A 13,420-nucleotide genomic window follows, 5' to 3' on the forward strand; every position below is an offset into this window, starting at 1 on the left:
CTTTCCTCTAGATTCCTTCACCAATACAGGAAGAAGTGTGTCATCTATGACGTGTCTGATGAGTGTTTACACTCCAGAGAGACATATCCTAGATTTTCAGGCTTACGTTCCCTTTCAACACGTACATAAACTAAAAATATTGCCATCAGACACATATTCACAATGCCTGTTGCAAACGTGCGAGGAGGACTTTTAGAACAGGTGTTGAACATTTTGCGGACGCGTGCAAGTCTTTGCACTGATGTGGGATCAAAAACTTTCAACTTCATTTGCCGTCAATCACAGCAGCTCATTTCATTCCCTTTAAATGTCTGAACTATAGTAATGTAAAAATATTTGTCCGTTTACAAAGAAACTAGCTCCCGATCCGATCACGTGATCAGAAATTGGGCCGGATCGCGTCATTTTCACGGGATCGGAAGTGGGTGAAAAAGATCGGGTTTTCAAATTGTATCTTTGTAATTGCATATCTTTTTGTGTGTGCAACATATCTATAAAAAATCAATATGTACAAGGAACATGCCCATAAAAAGAGACACAGCGAGAACCAAAAGTGGTATTTGCCATGTGGCAAAATGGATTTTGCCATGTGGCTTTTTTTTTTGCCATGAGGCAAATGGATTTTGCCATGTGGCATTTTTTTTGCCATGAGGCAAAATGGATTTTGCCATATAGCATTTTTTTTTGCCATTTGGCAAAATGGATTTTGCCATGCGGCATTTTTTTTTGCCATTTGGCAAAATGGATTTTGCCATGTGGCATTTTTTTTGCCATGAGGCAAAATGGATTTTGCCATGTGGCACTTTTTTGCCATGTGGCAAAATGGATTTTTGCGTGTGGCATTTTTTTGCCATGAGGCAAAATGGATTTCGCCATGTGGCATTTTTTTTTTGCCATAAGGCAAAATTGATTTTGCCATGAGGCTTTTTTTTTTTTTTTTTTTTTTTTTGCCGTGTGGCAAAATTGATTTTGAAATGTGGCATTTTTTTGGTATGTGGCCAAATGGATTTTGGTTTGTGGCATTTTTTGGGGGGGTTATATGGCATTTTTTGGGGGAGGGGGGGTATAAGGCAGTTTTGCAGGCGCATTCACATTCAACTGAGACCCAAGTCAGGCTATGCCATTGATGGCTATGCATGTCCAAATTTTCCATTCATTTTAAATGGCAAAAAAACATGTGGCCGTGATTTTTGACCATGAATGGAAAATTTAGACGTGCATGGCCGTCAATGGTATGGACGTGCATGGCCTGCAAAACTGCCATATACCCCCCAAAAATGCTATATACCCCCCACCAAATAAAAACGCCACATGGTAAAATACATTTTGCTACATTGAAAAAAAATGCTACATGGCAACATCCATTTTGCCACATGGCAAAAAAATGCCATATGGCAAAATCCATTTTGCCACATAGCAAAAAAAAAAAATTGGCCAGATGGCAAAAATAAATAAATAAATAAAATGCCACATGGTAAATACCACTTTGTACATGGCCGTCAAAGGCATGGACGTGCAGGGCCTGCAAAACTGCCATATACCCCCAAAAAATGCCACATGTCAAAATCCATTTTGCCACATGGCAAAAAAAAAATGCCACATGGCAAAATCAATTTCCCACAAGGCAAAAAAATGGCACATGGCAACATCTATTTTGACACATGGCAAAGAAAAAAACGGCACATGGCAAAATCCAAATTTGCAACATGGCAAAGAAAATGGCACATGGTTTGCCACATGGAAAAAAATGCCACATGGCAAAATCCATTTTGCAACATGGCAAAAAAATGCCACATGGCAAAAAAAAGGGTAACACTTTTGGTTCTCGGCCTTGCTGCATAAAAATGTTTTGTACTACATAAGGGCTGCAACAACTAATCGACTTATCAATTAAAAGTGTTTAATCATAACCCATAAACATGATCGGGACAACTCTAAACCAAAACAACTAAGACAAAAAAACAATAAACATCACCTTCAGGCACCTGCTGTGCAAACCGTCTTTCTCTCATGACTCAGCATTTATCCCTTTAACATCAGCAAAAAGAGGAGACGACTGAAACGGGGCGCCAGCACACCTTCATTTATGCCCTCCTCTCTCGTATCCCCCTGTTTTCGGCGCTGACTCACACCTCGCCAATTACTGGAAAATGGCGGCGCTCCCCGGATTTAATTAACACACGTGCACGCGCGCAATAGCTTTGAAAAAAAATGTTTGCGGTTACGCCTCGACGGCCACAAATCAAAGAAAACATGCGTGTCATCTCGATCACAACCTTGCTCCACCTCAGCGGCCGAGGCCCCCCCCACCCCATAAGTGGGTTTAGACATCATCCTGCGGTTCGGGCAGGGGGAGTATCTCTGCTGCGGATCAATACTGCAGAGACCTCCGTGATAGAGTGGTCACAATTGTGTTCTCACGGGATGTGTGTGCCTCTTGCAAAAAAAAAAAAAAAAAAAAAAAAAAAAAACAGTGGCTTAAAATAAAGAGGCGGAATTTGCAGTTTTTCCAGGTTGTGTAACAGTGGCTTTTTCTTTTTCTAAAGAAAGTGCCATAAAAAATGCATGCATCGTGCCGGCGGTGGTGGCAGGAGATTGCCTTCCCGTGTCTGCTGCCTTGTGTATGTGTGTGTGGGTGTAATGCTTGTGCGTGCTGGGTAACATTTGTTTTATCTCATTTCATGAATGCCTTTAAGAGAGAACCTATTATTACTCTCATGGCACACGTCATTATTCTGGGTACTACAAATTTTTTTAATACTTCAGTTGTAAGAAGTGTAAGGAAAAAAAACCTTCTGTTGAGTGTTCTGTATGTAGCTAAACACGCTGCGTCGTGTCAACTATTTCAGGAGCATGGCTATATCTTAGGGTGACCAAACGTCCTCTTTTGCCCGGACAAGTCCTCTTTTCACCTCCTCTCCGTAGCGTCCGGTCGGGTTTGATAAATTCATGAAAATGTCCGGTTTTCATGATTTTTCACGGGACCAATTCGAAGAGAATCTCTGGGGGGCAGCGCCTGCCTGCGTTGACTTGGGTTCTACTAGTAAGGGGAGAAGGAGTTCTTTGTTTTTTGTTGGCAGTTTAACCCTTGTATCATGGGGCATTACCTCCATCTACTGGGTTGACGGTGTTGCAAGAGATCAGGCAGTTACAGACAACAATGAGGAGTGGTTGTAAGAGACAGTTATGCTGTTGTATTGTGTTCATAGTGCTCTATACACCTTTCTGTAAGTTTATCTCCTCTTCATGTCGATCATGTCTATTCTGTTGTATATTGGGTGATATGTGTACTGAAGGAGATAGTACCTTTTCTCATATTTACCGATCGACTGTGTTACTCTAACACACTTAATATAATCAATCAGGGAATAGTATCATTTCTCGTATTTACTGTTTGACTGCTTATATTACTCTAACACACCCAATATAAAATAAATAGCACTTATACTATAGTTTAAGGAAAACAAGCAGTATATAGGTCATAAGAGATACATGACGCCTTCTATCACGGAAGCCCAACGTGTGCGTCATGCAACTGACTGAGCAAGATTGACGCTGACATCTACAAGCCCACGTCTGCACTACCAACTCTCGCAATCAGTTCTGCCGGACAGTCCAGAACAAATGGCGGGACACCCTGTCCCAACAAAGGAACACCGGAGATCGCCCGATATCCAACTGAAAAGACGGCCCCTTTGATGCTGAGGTGGCAAAATCCACAACCCTTGTTGCCCTGACACCAGAAACTCCTGATTCCTTCTAACAAATGAGCAAATTAGGGTTCATTACCTTACCCAAGGGAATGGCAATGAACCCTAATTTGCCCCCAACGGGTTGGCAGCGCCTTGCATGGCAGCATCACTAATGGTGTGTGAATGTGTGCATGAAAGGGTAAATGTGTGCTAATGTAAAGCGCTTTGGCCATTGTAACAATGTACATAAATGCACTATACAACCGCTACTCTCCATTTATCATTTACTGACAAGACTCCAAGAGATCCAGTGATGCTGATGTGGCAAAATCCACAACCCTCGTTGCCCTGACAACAGTAACTCACGAATCCTCCTGTCCAATCCACAAACAGACAATAATCCCAAACACACCCTTCTTCCTGCCCACGACCCGCCCTGCGAGAGCCTTCAAAAGACTGAATGTTTAACTAATCGTGGTCATTGATCTTAGGAACCTTTTGTTGACTTGTGATATGGTGACCTTGATCCTCGCCTGGATCCCTTTTTGCTATATGATTGCTGTCAACTCAGAATAATTTGTCAACCTGTGTTTCGAAGCCTTTTTCCAGCTTTCAAAATAGAGTCATTAAAAAGAGATAGGACAAAAGTGGACGTGCAGTGTTTGGCCTTTTGGCCGGGATTTTCGCTGGCCTGGGATCGTTGGCGCTGTGCCAGCGCGGGTCCGCCGGTTCGGCTGGCGTGATTCCGGCAATCTGGCTAGAATTCCTTCAGGGCACGCTAATCTGACAGAACACCAATCTTAATCTCTTGATAACCCGCATCATTATCGTTTTCACAATCATTTTCAGATGAAACCCAAAGACTTTCTAGCAGGTGAGCGTGAACAACCTGCTTCCTCCAAATGTGTTAATAATAAAAAAAATTAAAAAAAAAAAAGAAACCAGGAAGTAGCCTGCTTGCTAACTAATGGAACACAAAGTACCCTGTAATGCTACTCTAGGCAATGTTGCATCTTACTTCACAATAGGAAGTGAAAACAAACAGGCACACACCAAACAGGATCAATGCTGAATGTGATGGAGTGACCATGCAGCAGCACTTTGGAGGGGCTAAGTAACCTCTGCAAACCATTTGTGCTAATGAACGCACACGGCGGTTGACATTTTTCTCTTTTGTGTGCACATGGACTTACGCACGCAGCTTATATATGACAACACGCATACAAGTGCTTTAAGAAGCCTTAAATATAAAGTCAGGCTGACATTTAGGAACAAAAAACGTGAATACAGTAGAGAAAATGAACAATAACTATCGGCTGGGAGGCACATCATTCTCAACTAACTGCAAAATGATGCAGGGAAAGGCTGAGAATGGCAGGAGTAAAAAGATGATCAAAATCATATACAGTGCCCATGTAAAGGCTTATTTGAGATGTACTGTACGTACAGTGGTATGAAAAAGTATCTGAACCTTTTGGAAATTTCTCAGATTTCTGCATGAATTCACCATCAAATTTGATCTGATCTTTGTCAAAACCACACAGATGAAAAAACAGTGTCTGTTTTAACTAAAGCCACTCAAACATTTATAGGTTTTCATTTTTTAATGAGGATAGTATGCAAACAACGACAGAAGGGGGAAAAACAAGTAAGTGAACCATCATATTTAATATTTTGTGGCCCCTCCTTTGGCAGTAATAACTTCAACCAGATGCTTCCTGTAGCTGCAGATCAATCTGGCACATCCATCAGGACTAATCTTGGCCCATTCTTCTCTACAAAACTGCTGTAGTTCAGTCAGATTCCTGGGATGTCTGACATGAATCGCTGTCATGCACAGCATCTCAATGGGGTTCAAGTCTGGACTTTGACTTGGCCACTCCAAAATGTTTATTTTGTTCTTCTGAAACCATTCCGAAGTTGACTCTTACTTCTCCGTTTTTGGATCACTGTCTTGTTGCAGCATCCATCCTCTTTTTAGCTTCACCTGTCTGACAGATGCCTCAGGTTTTCCTGCAAAACATCCTGATAAACTTTGGAATTCTTCCATTAATGACTGCAAGTTGTCCAGGCCCTGAGGCAGCTAAACCGCCCCAAATCACGATGTTCCCTCCACCACGCTTCACGGTAGGGATGAGGTGTTGATGTTGGTTAGCCGTTTTATTTTTCCTCCACACATGACCCTGTGAGTTACTCCCAAACAATTCAACTTTGGTTTCATCAGTCCACAAAATATTTTGCCAAAAGGTCTGTGGAGTGTCGAAGTGCCTTCTTGCGAACATTAAACGAGCAACAATGTTTTGTTAGACAGCAGTGGCTTCCTCGGTGTAGTCCTCCCATGAACACTGTTCTTGGCCATATTTTTACATATAGTTGAAGTGTGCATATAGATATTGGACTGTGCCAGTGATTTCTCTAAGTCTTTAGCAGACACTGTAGGGTTCTTTTTTTACCTCCCTGAGTATTCTGCGCTGAACTCTTAGCGCCATCTTTGGTGGAGGGCCACTCATTGGGAGAGAAGCAACAGTGCCAAACTCTCTCCATTTGTAGACAAGTTCTCTGACTGGATTGATGACTATCCAGACTTTTAGAGATGGTTTTGTATCCTTTACCAGCTTTATACAAATCAACAATCCTTGATTGCAGGTTTTCAGACACTTCTTTTGACCGAGTCATGATGCAGATCAGACAATGCTTTCTCATCAAGACAATTCCTACCAGGTGTGTGTTTTATAGTAGGCAGGGCAGCTTTAAACCACTCGTCAGTTATTAGGCACACACCTGACTTAAAATGTTTGGTAAAAAAATGGTTTATGGTTCGCTTATTTTTTACCCCTTCTGTTGTTGTTTGCATGCTATCCTCATTAAAATATGAAAACCTATCAACGGTGGTTTTAGTTGAACCAGACACTTTTTTCATCTGTTTGATTTTGACCAAGATCAGATCACATTTGATGGTGATTTTATACAGAAATGTGAGAAATTCCAAAAGTTTTAGATACTTTTCATACCACTGTATGAAAAAAGAAACAACTGTGTGCTTTAATTAATGAGTCAAAAAAAAAGAAAAACTAATTTAGACATTTATGTTTAGTCTGCAATTTTGTACTTTTTAACAGGTCTACACCCCCATTCTTGTAGTTTTCAGAAGTAGTTTCAAACATCTAATTCTCATGACTTGTACTCACCGTGACGCCGAAGAAGTTGGTTTCGTTCATGACGTCCAGGACCATCTTGCCCACTTCGTGGTCATCCACGGTGAAGTTGCGGTGTCCGCTCTGCCGCTGCTTGATGCGCAAAAGGTCCATGACCCGGGTCAGGGTCTTAGCGATGACCCAGATGCCGTCGTAGGCGAAACCGTGGAATTTGCTGGGCTCCACGCCCTTTTGACGTAGCTCCCTGCTGTACTCGCGCTCGTATTCCTTCGGGGTCTGAAATGGAACAAATTGGAATTACTAGCACAAAAACCAACAAAGGTAGGAGAAAACCTGCAACCCAATAAATGCACAAACTAGGCAATGGTCTGCAAACTCCTAATACAGTAAGTAACTTGCGATTAGAAAATATATAAAGCCCTTCATGGTTCAACTGTCCAATTCTGCTTTTTTCCCCAATTATCAACAGCGTAAATACCAACCAAATATCACCATGACGCTTGGCTGCGTTTGTCATTTCTTTACTTTTTGTTTTTTTCGAGTTTAGCCTTACAGCAGTAAGAGGGCTCACCCTTCCAGAGATGCCCTTGATCTGCCTGGCGCTGAGGGGCTCAAAGTCCACACTGATGTATCCCTCCATGGCGGTCAGCAGCTTTTTGGTGGTGCAGTTGGTGCTGTTGGCCTGCTCCCACCAGTTGCCCTGGTACCAGCCAGGAATAATCCACTGGTATTTGCTGCCAAACATGTTCAGGTTGTACGCCTGGAGGATTGGAGAGAGGCAATCAGGTACCTTCGGGCCGCCAATATATCACAAAAGGACAGACGACTTACGCAGCAGAAGACTTTGGAGGCAAGGTTCTCGTCAAATTGGCCAATGATAATCCTCACGTCGTTGTCCTTGGAAAAACAAAAGAAAAAAGGACTCAAGTCATGTTGTGATTATGTTTTTTTTTTTCCTGTTGTGTCCATTGTAATATCTGTACATTCAAATTTTTGCCATATATTTAGTATAGTGCATTTTTTGGTCATTATTATGAAGGCACAATGGTGGCCTAGTTAGCATGTTCAAAATCCTTCTCGTGTGGAGTTTTTAATGTTTTCTTGAGAAGGGTCCAGCTGCGGCCCGCAAGTACAAGCCAACCGCACCCCCTGCTTTCAACAACCAATCAGATCAAGCGTACCCTAACCCAGTGTTTTTCAACCTTTTTTGAGTCACGGAACATTTTTACATTGGAAAAAATCTCGCGGTACAGGGCATTAAAATGACAGCACAGTGTCATGTCCACTTGTTACTTGTGTTTTTTTGGTGTTTTGTCACCCTCTGCTGGCGCTTGGGTGCGACTGATTTTACGGGTTTCAGCACCATGAGCATTGTGTAATTATTGACATCAACAATAGCGAGCTACTAGTTTATATTTTGTTTGAAAATTTTACAAATTTTATTAAAGCGAAAACATTAAGAGGGGTTTTAATATCAAATTTCTATAACTTGTACTAACATTTATCTTTTAAGAACTTCAAGTCTATATCCATGGATCGCTTTAACAGAATGTTAATAATGTTAATGCCATCTTGTTGATTTATTGTTATGATAAACAAATACAGTATTTATGTACAGCATGTTGAATGTATAGTTGTGGTCAAAAGTTTACATACACTAGTGTAAAACATAATGTCATGGCTCTCTTGAGTTTCCAGTTATTTCTACAACTCTGATTTTTCTCCGTCACAAAAAACATTCATGAAGTTTGGTTCTTTTATGACTTTATTATGGGTTAACAGAAAACGTGATCAAATCTGCTGGGTCAAAAATATACATACATGGATCTGAAAAAGCCAATCATTGACTTGAACAAGTCAGGAAAGTCACTTGGAGCCATTTCAAAGCAGCTGCAGGTCCCAAGAGCAACAGTGCAAACAATTGTTTGTAAGTATAAAGTGCATGGCACTGTTTTGTCACTGCCACGATCAGGAAGAAAACGCAAGCTATCACCTGCTGCTGAGAGAAAATTGGTCAGGAGGGTGAAGATTCAATCGAGAATCACCAAAAAGCAGATCTGCCAAGAATTACAAGCTGCTGGAACACAGGTGTCAGTGTCCACAGTCGAGCGTGTTTTGCATCTCCATGGACTGAGAGGCTGCCGTGCAAGAAGGAAGCCCTTGCTCCAAAAGCGGCACCTTAAGGCTCGACTGAAGTTTGCTGCTGATCACATGGACAAAGATAAGACCTTCTGGAGGAAAGTTCTGTGGTCAGACGAAACAAAAATCGAGCTGTTTGGCCACAATGCCCAGCAATATGTTTGGAGGAGAAAAGGTGAGGCCTTTAACCCCAAGTACACCATGCCTACCGTCAAGCACGGTGTTGGTTGTATTATGCTGTGGGGCTGTTTTGCTACCAATACAACTGGTGCTTTACAGAGAGTAAATGAGATAATGAAGAAGGAGGATTACCTTCAAATTCTTCAAGACAACCTCACGTCATCAGCCCGAAGATTGGGTCTTGGGCGCAGTTGGGTGTTCCAACAGGACAATGACCCCAAACACACATCAAAAGTGGTAATGGAATGGCTAAATCAGGCTAGAATTAAGGTTTTCGAATGGCCTTCCCAAAGTCCTGACTTAAACCCCAATTGAGAACTTGTGGACAATGCTGAAGAAACAAGTCCATGTCAGAAAGCCATCAAATTTAACTGAACTGCACCAATTCTGTCAAGAGGAGTGGTCAAAGAAGCTTGCCAGAAGCTTGTGGGTGGCTACCAAAAGCGCCTAATTGAAGTGAAAATGGCCAAGGGACACGTTACCAAATATTAGCGCTGCTGTATGTATATTTTTGACCCAGCAGATTTGATCACTTTTTTCTGTTCACCCATAATAAAGTCATAAAAGAACCAAAGTATCTGTTCCAATCACTCTATCGGAGAAAAATCAGAGTTGTAGAAATAACTGGAAACTCAAGAGAACCATGACATTATGTTCTTCACAAGTGTATGTAAACTTTTGACCACAACTGTATATATCCGTCTTGTGTCTTATCTTTCCATTCCAACAATAATTTACAGAAAAATATGGCATTTTTTTATAGATGGTTTGAATTGTGATTAATTACGATTAATTAATTTTTAAGCTGTGATTAACTCGATTAAAAATTTTAATCATTTGACAGCCCTAGAAAGGACACTTTCGGTTATATCGACACATGACGAGGCTAACCAAATGATGTGCAGTCGACGTGCTGGGGCCCACATTGTCAATAAGCGATTCAATCAATGTCAATCAATAAGCGGCCCCTACCCTAATTGTTAAAGGCCTATCAAACGTGTGCTATTACGGGTCGCTGTGAAGCGTCACAGGGCTCGTTGACAATCATGAAGATCCGCTCGCGACAATTTTGATGAATTATTCATAGAATTATTTCCGATGGCGGTAAATGCCTGGTTTTAACAAACGTCTTCTTTGGAGTACAAGCGATAGGAAGGACTCAAAGAACTTTTCTAGGAACTCACCTTGAGTTTTTTTACATTGACGCAGGGGTCATTGGAGAAACTTTCCGTGTCAGCAATCTGGATGTCAGCCTTCTCAAGCTCACTAGTGAGGTCGTTCCTCACCTGTGGGAGAAGAAAAAGCAGAATTTGATTCAAAGCTTTTTTCTAATCAAATTACTCGAGTTAATCGAATAATTCTTGCAGCACTAGAAAAATATAAAGACTGGCTTAAAGTACGTATGACACCAAAAAGCATGTTTATGTCATATTTACACGCGTCGTTTTATGCTGCTGAATGAAATGGACCGCTTCGATGTGTGTGGAAGCGATCGTTTTATATATTCAATTTTTGAATCGCACGCCATGAAAATGAGCGACTTCTGGCTTCAGTCTCGGGTTTAGGACGAATGCGACGTCACCTGGGTCACCATCTCACATTACAGCATTGCTTTATAGAGTGCAAATGGACTGCGGATTAAGCTGATTTTGCGGATTAATTTGTTTATTTTTCGCATCACGCTAGCCAAATGTGCTGCAGGGTTTTGTTGCTGCACCAGGGAAAGGCGTGTGAGCCTTTTTGGGTTTCAAAAAGTTCCCGTTCACCCTGAGATTGGCCATAACAAGTCCGACAACTGTGGGACCATTGGACTTACGAGGAAGTGAGTAAACATCTTATTTTGTATTATGTCAACTACTGGGATCTTTACACACGTTTTAATACGGAGATGGCTTGCATTTTGTGGCTGATTATCCACCAAGAATGTCACTCGGCCGACGACCGGCGGCTTGTTTGCACACAGCCTGACTATACTCGGCTTATTGCCCTATTCATGTACCTGGTGTTCGGTCAAATTTTCAACCCCATCAGAAATTGCAACTTTGTGTTAAAAATGGCCAGGAATACAGTGATTATAAAGTAAACACTACAAACTTTCTTGAAATAAAGGACTATTTACCTATGTTTTATCATGGATGGGCATGTAGAAAAGACAGACACATCCTGCCATGTTAGCTGCACAACAATTGCACGCCGCCCTCTCATTGTTTTCGTCTTCACCATGAACTAAAGTATTATTTTACGTATGTATATATCGGTGTTGACCATGTGGCAGCTACGCGCTCCTCCACCGGTTTGTCTGACGGTACTCTCCAGCTGCTTCCCCGGCGAGCTCTCCTGTCCGCAGCAGGGGAACGAGCTGTAACTTGCTCACCGCCGAGCAGGTTGCCGATCGGCGAAGACAACCGACAACCTCGCCGCTGTGTGACATGATCTGGGCTAGTTTTGTGTGATTTTTCGCTTCGAAAAGCGAAAATAAGACTTTGAGACGTCACTCGGTTCGGGGTAGCATGTTGGCTAGCTGTCACGCCTCTTGGTTTGTTTACATTCTCCGAAGCCGGGACAGGGAAATGACAAAAGCTGAACTAACTACGGTGGCATAAAATATCATTCGGGAGGTGTGACAGTAAATTATGGAATTATGGAATAATTGGAATAATTTTGCCATGTCGTACTGAATAAATGCACTTTTGATATTTCATATTCCATTTAGCACAAGACTTATTTGTCATGACCATACCATTTATTTAGCTATTGGGGAAAAATACTTGGAAAAAAAGAATATCCTGTAAAAATATTGACGTAGAGAGACTGAAACAATGACAGTTTGCGGCTCTCTTTGTCGTATTTTCCTCGTTCTGAATAATACCCCTTCAATGGGCTGAATTCTAAATCCGATGAAACCATGACCCTGCCTCCTCCTGTTGGGGACGCTAGAACCCTGTAATGGTAGGCGTGGCTAAACGGCATATTAAAAGACTAATTTCTCGTCATCTGCGCTTTGCCAAATTGTTGTATATAGTTAAATCGTCTCAAAATATGATTCTAATTCACATAATAATGTTAAGATTTTTTTTTTATCCTGTCGTACGCATTTTAAGAGTAGCGTTTCATCTTCACAAATTTACTCAAGTAAGAAGTATGGCATGGTAAAACTACTCCTAGAAGTACATTTTCTTACTACTTACCGTAATTTTCGCACTATAAGGCGCACCTGACTATAAGCCGCTACCCACCAAATTTGACTCGAAAACGACATTTGTTCAAAGATAAGCCGCACTGGACTATAAGCCGCAGCTGTCCTGACTGTATTGTGGACTATTTAGACCAAAAGATATTAACCGGTATCACTTCATTTGACAGCGGCATCATATGACTGTCATTAGACCAAATGAACCACCATGAGGCTTTGAACCAATTGCCTGCAAAGCTCCATTGCTTCAAGAAGCTTCATTTGGCCATCACTGCTCCCTTGGGGGAGACAGACAACCTCTGCTGCCACCTGCAATCAACACTGTTGTTGTCCAACATGCCTCCTAGCTTGCATTGCAGCGCTACAGATGTAAATTCAATCAAAATTCATGTTCTGGGCTAATTGTTTCTTCAGTTACTGTTCTAGTTGTTTCATTAATTGCTAGTTATGGTATTTGGTAACACTTTATCTGACAGAGGTGCCATAAGACTGTCATTAGACAATCATAATTATGACATCACACTGTCACGAACATTTATGAATGCTTATAACAGATGTCATTTAGTGTTATCCGGCAAATTACTGTATCTCATTTTTGAATGGATGTAAAGAATCCAACCTAGACATAAAAGGAGTTAGTGACATAAGTAGCTGGATGACACTTAATGACATAAGCATTCAGTTATTCCCCGTGATAGTGTCATGTCATAATTATGACAGTCTTATCACAGTGTTATGATGCCGCTGTCAAATAAGTGTTACCTATAGACCCTACTCACCTACGTCACAAAATGACGTGTCGCTGTATCCAGCCGCCATATTGTCCGTATTTTTTAGACTTATTCTCATTGTTTTCAATTAGTCGTGCAAGTTATAGAGCAATTCATGGAAGCCCTGGTGTTATCTGACGCTGTAAACCCATTGGATGCGTTGCATAAAAGGCGTTATGTGGAAAAGCTTCAGTTTATCCATTCGCCAGATCCATATTTGATGCCTAAATCGATGTTTTTCGACCCGCTGTCTTCGCCGTCTTTGCCTGACATCTGCTAGCTACCCTGATA

General features: G+C 41.5%; 1 protein-coding gene across 2 annotated transcripts in view; it reads right to left on the reverse strand.

The window, feature by feature from the left end:
* The window catches only part of gabbr2 (gamma-aminobutyric acid (GABA) B receptor, 2), a 280,917-nt gene that overhangs the window by 106,635 nt on the left and 160,862 nt on the right, over positions 1–13,420 (reverse strand). For both annotated transcript variants that reach the window (XM_057828393.1, XM_057828392.1), the window contains 4 exons: positions 10,351–10,452; positions 7,679–7,744; positions 7,419–7,607; positions 6,881–7,123 (listed from right to left, as the gene is read on the reverse strand). In XM_057828393.1, the coding sequence (XP_057684376.1) occupies positions 6,881–7,123; positions 7,419–7,607; positions 7,679–7,744; positions 10,351–10,452 (600 nt within the window). The remainder of the gene's footprint in view (positions 1–6,880; positions 7,124–7,418; positions 7,608–7,678; positions 7,745–10,350; positions 10,453–13,420) is intronic.

The sequence above is a fragment of the Corythoichthys intestinalis genome, chromosome 22 (assembly GCF_030265065.1).
Source record: "Corythoichthys intestinalis isolate RoL2023-P3 chromosome 22, ASM3026506v1, whole genome shotgun sequence".
Lineage (NCBI taxonomy): Eukaryota > Metazoa > Chordata > Actinopteri > Syngnathiformes > Syngnathidae > Corythoichthys > Corythoichthys intestinalis.